The sequence below is a fragment of the Impatiens glandulifera genome, chromosome 6 (assembly GCF_907164915.1).
Source record: "Impatiens glandulifera chromosome 6, dImpGla2.1, whole genome shotgun sequence".
NCBI lineage: Eukaryota > Viridiplantae > Streptophyta > Magnoliopsida > Ericales > Balsaminaceae > Impatiens > Impatiens glandulifera.
In genome coordinates this window covers 13764248-13780648 of record NC_061867.1, presented here as the reverse complement: position 1 = coordinate 13780648, position 16401 = coordinate 13764248, and the positions used below count along the sequence as shown (strand labels likewise).

The 16401-nt window shown below is 26.2% G+C and overlaps 1 protein-coding gene across 1 annotated transcript in view; it reads right to left on the bottom strand.

The window, feature by feature from the left end:
- The window catches only part of LOC124943213 (ankyrin repeat-containing protein ITN1-like), a 24371-nt gene extending 10513 nt beyond the window's left edge, over positions 1–13858 (bottom strand). Inside the window, exons 1-2 of the mRNA XM_047483759.1 lie at positions 13352–13858; positions 11228–11879 (exon numbers count right to left, since the gene is read on the bottom strand). Coding sequence (XP_047339715.1) covers positions 11228–11879; positions 13352–13858 — 1159 coding nt within the window. The remainder of the gene's footprint in view (positions 1–11227; positions 11880–13351) is intronic.
- Between the last annotated feature and the right edge of the window lie 2543 nt (positions 13859–16401).

Below are 16401 nucleotides of genomic sequence, written 5' to 3'. Positions count from 1 at the left end.
TTAAGCATCATTATATATATATATATATATTAGTTAGTTAAAAAATTGAACTTATATTGTTAAAATGTCTCGCGTTCATCTAATTTGGTGTTGAATTTAAAATATAAAGTGTTATTAGTCTAGTTGGTTAAAGGATTGTACTTGTTTTGTTATGTTGCAAGTTCGAAACATTCTTATAAAATTTTTAATTTTATTTTTAACCGTTTTAAGTTTATAGGCGGGTCAACCAAAAACCGACTCAAGTATCCATTTACTCTCACATATATATCCAAATTAACCATAGCTCTCGACCTAGCAATCCAAACACTTTAAAAATTAAGCATCATTATATATATAGATTATGGAATTTATTATATTAATTATTTAAATAATAATTAATAAATAAATATAAATATTTAGTCTTCAATATATATTTATAAAATTCAGTAATTATAATTAATTAAGGAATTTAATTAATTATTAATTATGAAATTAATTAATTATATATAGATAGAAATCTATGTTAAAGAAGTTGAAACATTTTTTAAAAAATTGGTCAAATTAATATCTCTTAATTATTAATTAGATATTAATTATATAATTAAGGAGATATTAATTAATATATTATATATATTTCGGTTATATATATATATATATATATTTTTTGATATATATTCAAAATTATATATGAATTTAAGAATTTATAATAGTTATAAAGAATTTTAACGGAATTAATTAAGAAAATTGAATTTTAGAATAATAATTTATTATCATTCTAATTATATAAGGAATTAAGGAATTCAGTTTTATAATAATAATTAATTAAGAAATTCAGATTTTAGAATAATAATTAATTATTATAATTAATTAAGGAATTTAAATTGTTTTTTATGACTAATTATTATTAATTAAAGAATTAAAATAATGATAATAATTATTTTATTTAGTTAAAAAATTAAGTAATATTTATTCCTGAAATAATTGTTAATGTATTAATACATTTATACAATTAAGAATAAAGTAAAATATATTATGGAATTCTAGATTAAGAATTTTAAAATTTAATATATTTCTATGATATAAGTTACGATTTAAGAATTAAGTAAAGAAAAATATAAATTTTTATATTTATTTAGCATATTTATAATATTTTATAAATATTGATTATATATTTAATGAATTGATATAAAAACAGATGAATATATACGTGACTTAGATTAATCATAACTCTCACAAAATAAAGTTGTACTTGTTTTTGTTAGGTTGCAAGTTCAAAACATACATATATATTATTTTAATTTTATTTTTAACCGTTTTAAGTTTATGGGCGGGTTAAGCCATATTCCGATCCAAGTATTCATTTACTCTCACATATATATCCAAATTAACATAACTATCGACCACGCAATTCAGACACTTTGAAAATTAAGCATTATTATATATATATATAAATTAGTTAGTTAAAAAAATTGAACTTTATATTTTTAAGATTTTCCCGCGTTCATCAAATTTGGTATTGAATTTAAAATATAAAGTCTTATTAACATAGTTGGTTAAGAGTTGTACTTATTTGGTTAGGTTGCAAGTTTAAAACATACATATAACATTTTTAAATTTATTTTTAACCGTTTTAAATTTATGGGCGGGTCATCCCACAATCCGACCCAAGTATCCATTTACTCTCACATATATATTGTTAAGAATGTTCTGCGTTCATCAAATTTGATATTGAATTTAAAATAAAAAGTCTTATTAGCTTAGTTGGTTAAAGAGTTGTACTTATTTTGTTAGGTTGCAAGTTTGAAACATACATATAACATTTATAATTTTATTTTTAACCGTTTTAAGTTTATGGGCGGGTCAACCCACAATTCGACCCAAATATCAATTTACTCTCACATATATATTAAATTAACCACAGCTCTTGACCCGGCAATCCAGACACTTTCAAAATTAAGCATCATTATATATTATATATATAGATAACAAAATGTTATTTCTCTCTTATCTTCTTCATCTTCGTTTTTTAATTTTTTTTCAAACTTTATTATAATATTTTTCTTTAATTATAAAATAAAGTTATTATCTTTTTCAACATTTACAACATAAATATGCAGGTAAGATAAATAATGTTTTAATTTATATTTTTAACATTTTGATCTACTTATTTTAAAATTATTTATTATTTAATAAAGTTATGTTTATTAGTATGTAAGAAAGATTCTAATATGTGTTCTATTTTCTTCGGTGAACGAACAAAGCCCAATATATAATTTTATAAAAATTTAATTGGATAATGTGTATCCGTCGAGTCGAGTACCCGACGAATCAAGAATGGAGATATAAAGATACTCGTCAGGTTCGGAATCGTGTAGTAAAATGATAATTGAGTTTAGGGATGAGGACTTAATTACCTACCCGACAAGTATAATACCCGTCCCTAAATAAAATCATCAATTCCTTCCAGATAAAAAAAATTGAATGAGGCTACAATTATCGACTTACATTCAACATAAGAATTTACCCTCCTAGCATTCGATTCTAATATATAATTAGAATGAAACTGACTATAGGAAGTAGTTTGCAACTAATTGTCACGAATAAACAAGATTTGTAGAGTTTTTTTCTAAGATTTTTAGAATAATGAAAATTATGATGGTAGATGAAACACTAAATGGGTTTACTTTTCATGCAAAAATAACACAAAAAACTTCCACCTCCACCTATCAATTTTCTATCCAAGACGGTTCTATTTACACTAATAACACGGTTCTAGGGTTCTGTTTTTATTTACTATAATATAATAAAACTCTCAAATATTAGCACATGCTTAGACCCAAACAATGTTACTATCAAGATCAACTTCATCCAGTGAAATATTAATGAGGCCGAGTATTATAGAAGGGACTTGAGAAATACAAGAGATATATACCTCGTCTATTAGAATATTTTGATAAGAGATTTTGAGAGAAAATAATATTTTATTATTATTTTTATATTTTGGAATTGAATTACAATGTCTTAATATATATTACGTGCTAGAAAATAACTGAAAAATCTTACTAATTAATATGAAGATTTTAATATTTTCCTAATTGATTTAAATTAAAAGATAAGATAATAATAAAATTAATTGTTAATATTTTTTTATGTAGATCTATTTGTCACAAATGATTTTGTGAGAATGTCAGATACCTGTTCTTCAGATCGACATAACTCAAGTTGAAATTATTTGTCTTTTATCATGTGTCGGATAAAACGATGTTTGTCTTTGTAGATCCATTTGTCACAAATGATTTTTTTTGTCGGGTGGCTTGTCAACGAGATTCCATGTCTGATTCTTCATGATCACATAGATTTCGTCATCCATTGTTTTTCTCCACGATTCTTCTTTGATTGCTTCGTCAAAGTTTCCAGGCTCAATTATACAATAGTTGCATGTAAGTTGTAACATATATATTGTTTATTGATTTGTACCTCTTTGGAGTTAAACTCGGGGATGAAGTCAGATTAGTTGAGTTACGACTTTCTTCATTGAGTTGATTTAAGCTAGGATATGGTGTTTTTGGCACTGATGAAATATGTTCATCATTGTTAGTGTTGATTAGAACGTCATTTTTCTCAACTTTGTTTTATTCTCAATTCAACGAAGAATTTTCATCAACTTAACCTTCTTTTAGGTTTGCATAATTGATGTTGAGAGTGAAATTTCGATTGGCCATTTTGATCTTGGTGAACATCTTTGACTTATATTGTCTATCAAAGATAATGCACTCATTGTTATCAAAGCAAAACTTATACCAATTTCCCACCAATTGTTCAAGGCTGAGTAAATTTTGGCTCAAGTTCGGCACACATAGTACAATATTAATATAACTTGGTCATTCATTCGTTTTGATGTCGATCCTTCCAAGCCCTTTTGATTTCGTTTGCTCTCCATTCCCGAACTAAATAGGGGCATTGACGCTTTTGTCAAGATTGAAAAAGATTTATGAGATCAGCGTCATGTGGTTGTTGCACCCGTTGTCTAGTAACCATCCTCCTCTCTTTTTGTCACTAGCTATGTGACACACATAGAATGTTCCATGTGTCTCCGGTGCTATTTGATTTCCCTCAGCCAGACTTACTTGATGAGTGTTTCCACTTTGACAATCTTTGGTGAGGTTACCAATCAATGACATTTGTTGCTTCTAGACTGGCCTTTGTACCAACAGTCCTTCTTAGAGTGGTTTGGCTTATTGCAATTTGATGTGTTGTATTCTCCCTTGCCTTTTGAGCTACGTCCATCTGGTCTTCTTGAATATCTTTCACCTTTTGACTGGTTTAAACTCGAGTTATTTTCTCATTCGTTGTTGCTAGTATTGAGTTTTGACTGAAGTGCACTCTCTATTGGCTTTTCAGAGTGTCTAGACAATCGTTGCTCAAATGATTTTAAGAACGACATCACTTCTTGGACTGTGAGTGTTGACAAATCTTTTGTTTCTTTAATGACGGCTACGATGGATCGTATTTCTCAGGAAGGCATATGAGAATCTTTCGCACTATGGTTTGTGATATCTTCACCATGAGATTTCATTTGGCTGACCAAATCAAAGATTTTGGTCAAGAACTCCATCAGGGCCTCTATCTCCTTCATTTTGGAATTATCAAATTTCCTGAGTAGTCATTGGAGATTAATTGCTCTGACTTTCACATCTCCTTAAAAGTCACACTACAAGATCTCCCATGCCTCTTTGGCTATATCGACACACATGATTTTGGAAAAAATTGTTTTAGTGACTACTCTTTGGAGGATTGAAAGACCGTTTGCGTCAGCTTGTTGGGACTACTTTACTTCCTTCAGGTCGACTTTATTGATGTCATTTTCCTCTTCTAGCTCACTCACTCAATTCTCCACAATTTCCCAATGATTAAGAGATCAAAATATAGTCTTCATCTTTACGTACCGGAAATCATAGTATTCGCCATTAAACTCTGGAATGCGATAGTTAATATTTGTTGATGCCATTAATTTGGATAGATTGGTAGAAGATTTTGGTGAATTGAAAGAAACTTGGAGAATTGGATAGATTAGTAGAAGACTTTGTGGATTGGTAGAACTTGGAAGCTTTGATACCAAATGTTAGAATATTTTTAAGAGAGATTTTGAGAGAGAATAATATTTTATTATTGTTTTGATATTTTAGAATTGAATTACAACGCTTAATATATAGGCTAGAAAATAATTAAAAAATCTTGTTAATCAATATAAGGATTTTAAGGTTTCACTCATATTGATTTAAATTAAAAGATATGATAATAATAAAATTAATTGTTAGTATTTTCTAATCAACATGGTGGAGGTTACACATATTAATTTTTAACAATATATAACTCTACAAATTTTCCTATGTGTTCACTTTGGCCCTTAAAGGCCTATTTAATATATTAACAAGTCCTTCAATTTTACTGTGGGCCAAATTTTAACAAGACCAATCAAATTGATTAAAAGATAGAGATTTCCATGACAACGTCTCAATTTGCTTGAAAACAAGGATGCGATAAATCTTTAAGGGAGTAATGAAATTCTTGAACAAATTTAAAGACATCTCAAAATAAATCTTCGCAAAGTTCATAATGAAAGCATATTAGATCATCTCCAACCCACAAATTAATTTTCAAACCTAAAATAAAGTAAACGTCACATTAAACAATAATTTATCTCCAACTCAAAAACTCATTTCCAAACTCAAAAGAATATTCTTAGAATATTCCGTTCTTATACTAACTTTTTAACCTTATTAATATTATCTATATATTTATCAACTTTACATATTTAACCTAAATCTTTTTCATTCATTTAATAAATTTAAGATAAAATTAATTATATATCAATAATTTATAAACAACAAAATAGTTCAATAATACATTTAAACAAACAAACATATTACATTAAAAAAATATTATTAATAAAAAACACTTGATACACGTACACATAACATAAATGTATCAATTCTCGGAATTGGTGTACTCTTCTTCTCACAGATTATTAATCATTATCTATCGTTCATTTCTATTATTTGTGAACAATTTAACTATTGTATTAATTATGTTGTACTTTTATTTATTGTATTATTTATTATATAACGAATAATTGATTTTTATGTATTTTCTACCACAATTGAATATGATCAAATTAGCCAACAAAAATCTTGATATATATATATATATATATATATATATATATATATATATATATATATATATATATATATATATATATATATATATATATATATATATATATATATATATATATAAATCTGTTATACCATTTGAAGAAAAAAAAAGTAAAAAAAATTGATTTACAACATCTAACGAAAAATATTTTATTGCAAGTTTTTAAGAACTGTAATTCACGTTACAACAAAATAACGAAATATTGCAAATCTTCCAACTATATTTTCAAAAAAAACATTTTTTTTACTTAAAATATATTATTAAAAATTAAAAAATAAAATATATTTTTTTTTAAATTTATATAAATATATTGGTGCAATTAATCTAGTTACACAAAAACCAAAGAATAATGCTAATAATATCAATAAAATTTATTGACGTCAATATTTATAAATTATTTAACAATAATATATATATTTTCATTATCTATTTTAACACATAATATATAAATATATATTTTTTCTCAGCTAGTTCTGCAATTATATGATAAAATATTATTTCAAACTAAATTACAATAATATTTAATAGCATAGTTTTGGAAACCGTTTCGATCATTAACCCGGTTTTTTTGGTATACTTCGGTTTGACCGTTCAACTGGATTTAAAATTTTTTTTTTTAAATAATTTAAAATAAATTAATATATAAATTGTATATATAAATGAGTTAAAGTATAAAAAATAATCAAATAAATACTAATTAAACTCAATAATTATTAATTAAATTAATATTATACCAAATATTCATAATTCCCTAAACCAAAATAACAAATATTCCTAATTCCCTAAACCAAATAACAAATATTCATAATTCCCTACAATCAAAATAGCAATCACATAAAATATCTATAATTCCTTACCATCAAAAACAACAATATCATTATAACTAAATAATTTGTAACTTTAATTTGTTTATTAACTCATTAGATTTTTCATCTTCAGCACAATCCCTAATAAACACTTGTAATTGACTTCATCAAGATTACTTGCAAATCAATCATATTTCTTCACCAAAATTTAGTAATGGCTTCCAGTAAGAGATGAAACTATCATTTAAAATTATTAGCACTTATTCTCTTCTAAACTCAAACACATCAAATTCACACTTATTATCTTCTAAACCCAAACGAATCAGATTCACGATCCCTTATTCTCTCTGTAATTGTAATCTAAGTTTGAAGAACCCAAAATCCTACCGTTCCAGCTGAAGAACAACCATAAATCTGAAAAATAGAAGTAAATCTGAAGAATCGCCGAAGATATAAGGTGAGTTAAGGAAGAGATCCTTGATCATAATCTCTGTATGATTAAGCCGTAGAAAGAGAATATGATTAGAGCTTTCTTCTTTCGAACAGGAGAAAAGTTCTCTATATAAGGAAAGAAAGAGATTCGTATGAATCTGTAAATAAATAATAAAACTTTATAATATAACCTTTCCAACAAGAAATAACCGGTTTGATTTTCTGGTTGAACCGTTCGGTCGGACCAGATTCTGACCGGTTTGAAAGGTAACCATTTTAAAAACAAAACCCGAACCGCTAGTAAACCGTTTCGCGGTTGGACCGTCGGTCGGACCGCGTATTTTAAAACTATGTTTAATAGTTTTTAAAATATTGTTCAAAATATTCGTAATCAATTAAAAATAAGTTTTGTATTATAACAATAATAAATAATCTTTTTTCAACTAGTTCTGAAAATTTATGATAAAATATTATTACAAACTAAATTACAATAATATTTAATATTGCTAGTGATAGGCATCTACATAATATTAGACCTTCTCAAAGACTTAACGAAGTTGATTTAGTTATTCATTCATTGAGTGTTGCAGAAGACATTATTTCATATGAATAAATTTCTTCATATTCTGAAGTAGTCATTTGTGACAACTCTAAAATGAATGCTTTTCATACAAGATGATATGACATCTCTTTATAAGAATGGTACGTGGAACCTCGTAAAATTACTCGTAAGAAAGAAGACTTTCGTTGTAAGTGGTTGTATAAAAGAAAAGAAGGTACACCTAGAATTGAAGATACAAGGTTTAAATTCAGATTAGTTACGATAGGTCACTATCAAATTCTGGGGATTGATACCGATGTATTTTCTCCGGTTGGAAGCACACTTTGATTCATGCATTACTTGACATCTTAGCGATGCATAATTTGAAGTTTGAGCAACTTGAAAGAGAGTTTGATATGAAGGATTAATGAGATGCAAATAAATTACTCGAAATGAAAATATCTAGAGATAGAGAAACTATAAAATTATATCTAAGTAAAAATGGTATATTGAGAAATTCCTTTTTCGGTTCAATATGAATAATGCTAGTCATGTGAGTTCTCCGTTAACAACTCAATTTAAACTCTCTTTTGTTATGTCGCCTTAGTGTAATGAGGAATTGAGGATATCGAGTACATGTCACGAGTAACATATTCCAGTGTAGTTGAGTTAATAATGTATGCAATGGTTTGTACTCGACCAAATTTGACATATTTAGTAAGTGCAGTTAATAGATATATGTCATATCCAAGTAAAGAACATTAGAGAGTAGTTGAGTGGATATTACGTTAATTTAGAGATTTAATGGATGTTAACCTATAGTTTGAGAGAACTAGATATGGAGTTGTCGGTTATGTCAACTTTGATTATGTTGGCGATCTTGACATAAGAAGATCACTCACATGTTTTGTTTTTTATTGGCGGTTGCACGATTAGTTGGAAATCTACTATATATAGTACATCCGTGTTGTCTATTACTAATCCAAAATAAATGACAATTTCAGAAGCTTGTAAATATTCTATTTTGTTGAAAGGCCTATTCAAAAGCTCATGAAGGATTTACAAATGACAATAGTCTTTTTGATGGTAAAAAACTATTTTTTAACGAAATATTAGTTATTTCATGAAAGAACTAAACACATTGATGTAAGATACCATTTTGTACGTGATGTTATTACTCGTGGTGATATTAATGTGAGCAAGCTTAATACTTTTGATAATTATGTTGATATGATGATGAAATCACCCTCCATTACTAAGTTTGAGAATTGATCGAACTTAGTTGGTATTGGTTGTTGACTAAGCCCATAAGAGTATTTTTGAAGAGGTAGAGACCCTTATGTTTGTTGTCTATATTTTTAAGATCAAATTTTCTTTTGACATACTAGATTTGTGGCAATATAGAGATTGTTAGGGTTATGGTGACCTATATGAGTTTTGACTGGAGCCTGAACTTAGGCTCGCAATGCGATGAAAATAAATCATAAATGTTTGATATTTGAACATTTAGGCCTAATTATATGACCTATAAAAAATAGTATTAGTTAGAGTTAGGGATGACAATGGAGCGGTTCAGAACAAGAATGTGTTTATCATCCCCGCCCCATTTTATTTCGGAGATTTTTTTTGTTACCATCCATTTTCCATTCGATTTCAAGGAATCCACACGGGGCACCGTTATACCATAATTTATAAAAAGAAAAAATTCTTTAATAAATTTTATAAATGAATTTTTAATATTATATAAAATGTAATATATTGAAAATTTATATTATTATAAAAAATAAACTTTAAACTCTTATCAAATATAAAAAATAAATAATATATTGATGATGTTATATATTTAACTGTGTTTATTAGTGTTCATGGTAGAATTAAGGTGAGATCAATGAGGAGTTAAGGTGGGAGACATAAATACCATCTCACCCCATTTTCGGTCAACTACTGGTCAAATCGGGGAAAAACCACCCATAACAGGACAATTCGGATCGAAAACCGCTAGACGAATTATGATTGTCCAATTTTAATATACACAAAATATTTTGTCATTATTCTTCTATCTATATTTATATATATATATAAAAATATATTTATATATATATATAAAAATACTTGTACGCATCAAAATCCACAAGTTCACGGAGGCACATGGATTAAAAAATGGCAAATTTTAGCGAATGGTGGGGAATTCCAATTTAGAAAAAGAATTAATAGCTACTATTGTATTAATTATCATTTCAACGATCAACTTCTCCCATAATAATATCTATGCTACCTAGTATCGTCATAATATGAGCCAATTTCATTTTTTTAACTAATTGAGGAAGAATTTGCAAATTGATAAAAGCCGATTTGCAAATTGATAAAAGCCGGCAGTCTAATTTTCCATCTCCAAGGATATATATATACTTTACATCTTCATTATTATTACTCGTATATATTTTTATTTTTATTAATCTCAAATCCATATTCATCTTTAATAGGAAGATTTTACGATTTTATGAATATAAATAATTTCGATTTTATGATTTTATGCAATTTTACCGGTAAAAAGTGATTTTACAATATTTATAAATTAAAAAGTTATTATTTATTTAAATAAATGAGTTAATGTAATTAGTTTAATAAATATAATATTTAAAATCTTATTTCCTTATTATTATTTTTTTATTAATTTTATATATAATAATATATATATATTTAAAATAATTATGTATAAAAATTCTTAATTGTGCATATAAATAATAATATATTAATATTATTTGAATGTAATAATAAGTTTAAGTAAATTTTACGTGATACAACTAACTAATAATAATTTTAAATAAATTCTTGATTTTGAATATATGTATTTAACCACAAGTTCAATCATATATCACCCAACTCTCACCGACTTGGGACCTAGATCCTACAATCTAGAGTTGAGGGTCGTGGAGAGGCCAGCTCGTCGGAAACTTTTCCATGATAGTACATATGTCTATACAAACTATTGATAGTCCAAAAGATCTAATTTTGCAAGGATATATATCTAACTAACTTTTTTTTCTTTTATATTTTATTAAACAAACTTTGAAAAACAAGTAATAGTACAAAAGACAAACATAAACAAATATAGAAAGAAATAAAAAAGAAAAAGGGAGAGTTTTTTCTCCTCATGTTTCAAATTAAACTTGACGATTTTGGTTGGGGCAACGTGGTAATTCTATTATGCCTAGACTATCTTGTCTGGGGTGTGGTAATTTTATTATACCAAAAAGTTCCAATTTCCTACATATAAACTCTTTCAAGTCTTGGACACGATGCCTCCATCTAAAGGCAGTAATTATAAACCCCAAACCTAAACCTCCTGCAGTAATATGCACAAGAAGAGACACCCTTAGTCCTATAGGTGTGGTCATTGTAATAGATGCACTATAAGTGAAGATCATTACTAAAATGGTAAGCCACATAATTGTCACCGGAAGCTTCATTACGATACCCTTTCCCGAAGGAAGACCCATAAGTAATAGTAATATCGTGATCAACGAACCCATCAATGCAAGAGTGTTGAACGAAAGGAAGTGTATGTACACGCCCGAATAGTAAGCCATCACAGATTCTCCAGCTTGATGTAGAATATCCGAGCTGTCTTGCCAGGTTCCACCAGGCGGATTCACCCCAGCTTGAAACGTCATTGTTGCTATGATCGAGGCTAATACTATGAGCACATTCCTCTTCTCACTTAGCCATTTCACCTGATTCATATGCTTGCTTCTAGTTGCTCCGTTTTCCTTGAGAATATTTTGTATCCTATCATCTCTTATGGTTTCGGTGCATTCTAGTGCGATATCAAGTGCCGTGTTCCCAATTGTATTCTTGGCGTTCACTTTTACTTTGTTTATTTTAAACAAATAATCCACGGCCTGAGAATTCATTCAAAAAAACAAGTAAGAAACATTCAAATAGATCAAACTTCATTTCAAATAAAATTCAAATAGACTGAGGGAAGACTAATCAATCCAAAGAACAGTTCGTGAGAATAATTGGAGATGTTAATAATATTGAATCTTAGAAAATTTAGGTAGACAAAGTAGGAAGTTAATATTAGTTTGAGTTGTTATATATAGTTGAAATAATATATAGTTTAGGGTTTAGGGTTTATGATTTTAAAAATTATACCATGTTTGTTTTGCTATACTAGAAGGTATAACAATATAAACTATAGTGTTTTAATATGGTGTTCATAAATTTTTATTATTGATATAAACTTATATACCTTATATAATTTATACTTCAGAATAATATTGTAACTAGTCCCTAGATTCTCCTTTTATTATATCACTTAAATTTTAATTTTTTATTATACCTTTTATTAATATTATATTTATTTTGAAAATAGTTCAATATTATAATTAAAAAATATATTTTTATTTTTATAATAATAATTTATTAATTATTATTATAATTTTCTAAATTTTAATTAGATTATAAATAATATTTTTATTATATTATATATTTATTTTATAACAATTATTAATAATATTTAAATTAAATATATAATTTATCGTTTATATTATAATTAATTTACATTAATTAGTTATTAAATATAATAATTATAATATTAAATCATAATAATACAATAATTTATAATAACAAATAAATGAAGAAAATAATAATAATTAAATATTTATTATATAAAAATAATTTTAAATTTTAATTAATTAAAATTCATTTTATAATATAAACACAAAGTTATAAAATATATACAACTTATACTATTTCTTATTATTTAAATCAAACAACAATAATTTATAAAACTTATATTATTATATATTATTTATATCTCATACAATTTATATTTATATACCTGTCATAGCACCACAAAATGCTGTAAACTCACTGTTATAAAGAAATTAAAAATAAGAAAGATTTATGTTGATAACAACTAGGATACTCGCCAACCAGAGTTCGATCTCACAAAAGGGACTATCAAACATTTTCTTGATCATAAGATATTTCTTTGCCTTTGGAATTTATTATAACTAGTTTTTTATAAACATGGTCAGAATTTGTACAACCAGGGCCAGTTATAGTTTATTGAGATTTTACTTATTTTTTTTTTAAATATCTCTTTACTAAATCATTATTATCTTAACTATTAAATTATTTATTTTATTAATTAAAATATTAAAATATTTTTTTTTAAATATAAGACATTTAATAATTTAACCAATTACAACTAAAATAATTTACATTTTTAATCCAAAAACAAGCTTGAAGTGCTTTTTTTCATTTATTTTATAAAATATACTGCTAAATTATTTAAAATATGCAAAGGGTCTATTAGTTCATACAATAAATCTAACCTCGCTTTTCCAAAAAAAAAAAATCTAACCTCAAAATTGCTAATCATTACGCCTAGATGTAGAACGGTGTTGCCTTCGGCATCTGTTAGATTCGCAAATTCGGTATCCTTGATCTTATCCATGAGTAGCCTCAAAGAACCTAGCTGACCGTGCTTTAGGCACATGTGTAGAATGGAATCGCCATGCGAAGTCTTGACCCGAGCCACATAGGGGTTACGTGACAGCAATTCTTCCGACATAATCGTGTCACCTTTAACCAAGGCTAGGTGAAGGGCTGACCATTTCCTTGAATCTAATGCGTATAAAAGACCTGGACTTTCCTTGAGAATTATGTCCACAATATGGATACTCTTATTACTTGCCGCAACATGGAGGATGCTATAACCAAAATAACCAAACTTGCACATGTAGAGTATATCTTTGTTCCAATTTTTGTTGAATATTTCTAGGAACAAAACAGTGTCATCTGAAGTTGCAGCTTTATAAAGTTCTTGCTCATCTGTTCTTGGAGGTTCTAATCGTTCTATATAATCCATTTTCTATTTTCTCTCCCACAAATGCAACTACAAGGAGGAAGAGGAAGGTTGCATTATATAAATTATTAGAAAGACAGTTCCCAAAGTAACCTTATATAAATAATCAAAATATGGTTGTATTATTAAAATATAAATAATTTAGTTTATATATAATAATTTTAAATATAAAAAGAATAAATAAATAAAAAAAAATGAGTATGAATAGTAAATTAAGTTAGTTTGGGAATAAATGAACAAACTAAGTTAATTTGGGAAAGTGAACACCAAACAACCATCCTTCTATTTAAGATTGAGTCATTTATTAATTTGTTATTTGATATACGAATTAAATATGACTAGGGTCTAGGGATTAACTTGCCATTAAAGATACATACATGAGTAAATTTTTGAATGTTCAGCCAATATTTTTTTGTTATCGTTAAGACTATTTTATAACATTTTTGTTAATTAAGAACTTCGTAAGTTTAAGTTAAAGTTATAATTGAGTTCATTGAACTATAAGTTGGGAAGATTTTAAATCTTTGTTTAATGTATACTAAAACTTTTGAAGAACAATTAAAATTGTGCTAAATTAAAAAGTAAATATATATATATATATATAAAATTATATATATAATATATATATTATGTTATTTTATTAATAAGTAAGAAGAAAAAGACTTTAGTTTTAGAATAGGATTGTACTTTATTGGTTGGAATAGATTTATGTAGGAATTAGGTGAGCTGAAATTCACTTTGAATTTTTTTTACGGTTTAAATTTGACAATACCTGTTAATTCTTTTTTAATTTTTAATATATGTTTATATATTTATTAAAAAAATGGTCAACATTATCTTTATACATTCGCTTTATTCAGAATTTTTTCGTTATTTTTTAAAACATCCCAAAAAATTTTCAAGTTCACCCAACCGTAAATCCTGGGTCCGTCCCTGTGTCTAAGTCTCTCAATAGTAGTTGAGAGGTTTGGAAATTGATACAACAAATATGGTGGGTCTAAATCGTTGAGATACTATCCCTATTATATTTTGGTAGAATATTTGGATAAAAATAAATTATCGTAATTATAGTAATTGCATTTGACCGATACGTATAATTCATATCGTTACTAATATGACATTATCTAAGATTTGTTTCGGAAAGCCTAGACCTTCAAACACACTATTTTTTTTTTCAAATGTACATTGTTTTTCTACCTTACCGTCTTTATAATTTTATAATTTTCTGATGTAATATTTGTTGTATTATGTTTAGAAGATTCTCATTTTTTAATCTTTTACTACAAGAAAATATAATGTTGGGAAGGATACAAATATTATTATTATATTTGCGTCAAGGATACAAAATTCTATTTGTGCTGAAAAAGTTTGAATAATTGTTAATTTTTTTTAAGTTAGACATAGTAAATAAACTCTGAGAGGAAGCTTTATAATTTGTTGTGATTAAAATAATTATTTAAACTTTTGTTTCTTTCTACATAGATTCCTAACTATCAAGTTTTGACTAGGTAAAGTTATTTAATATAACTTATTTGATTATTTAATTAATTCAAACATTTAATTATTTATTTTTTATTAATTAAACCAATTAATTATTAACTAAATATTAAAATATTTTTATATATTTTTAAATAAATATTTTTTCATTAATTTATTTTTAAAAATAGTCCATTATATTAAAAATGAAAAACAAATCGTTTAAGTATAACGAAAAATCATGACATTAAAAAAATACTTAATAAGTCATCAAGCTCGTAAGTTTTCTGAGAAAAACGATTAACTTCCACTACCCTGAAAGACTCTACTGACTAAATTAATCTCAAAAGCATCATAATAATAATATTATGAATGATATGTATCGGACCTACGGTTATTGAAAGTTAGGTGATTTCACTCCAACCAGATAGTCCACCAAAGAATAATTGAGATGATAACCCAAATATGTAGGGTCTGCCATATTAGCCACATCAATTCAAACTTCTCAACAATTACTTAAAGATTCAGGCATTGGATGGCATCACCCAATAAATCTCAGTAATACTTTACAAAAGACTTCAAATACTAGTCACCCTTCTAAAATGAAAAAATAAGTGAGTTGCTGATTCAACTTTTTTTGACACATACGACTAGCCATAATACAACTTTTTTTCATACACATATCATCTGTAAAATTCCACCATGAATAATGATCTATTCAAATAACGAGATCTTGGATGAAATCTTTAACTCCCAAAGTTTTTTTCAATAAAATTATATGGAATTATCTTAGCGAAAAACTTGTAACAATACCCCACATTGAAACTATCCATATCTTGCCAATGCATAATGTTTTGTTTAGACGATGAAACTTATTTGAATCCTATCAATTGTTTTAAAATATTAATATTCTTTTAAGACTTTTAATCTATAACACAACTTTTCATAACTTTATATTAAATAAAATTATTTAAATAACTCTAAATGTCTGTATGAAAACACAAGAAAAATAATTTAATCAAACTCTTACAGTTCTTTTTAAAAAATGAATTATGTCATTATATATAAAT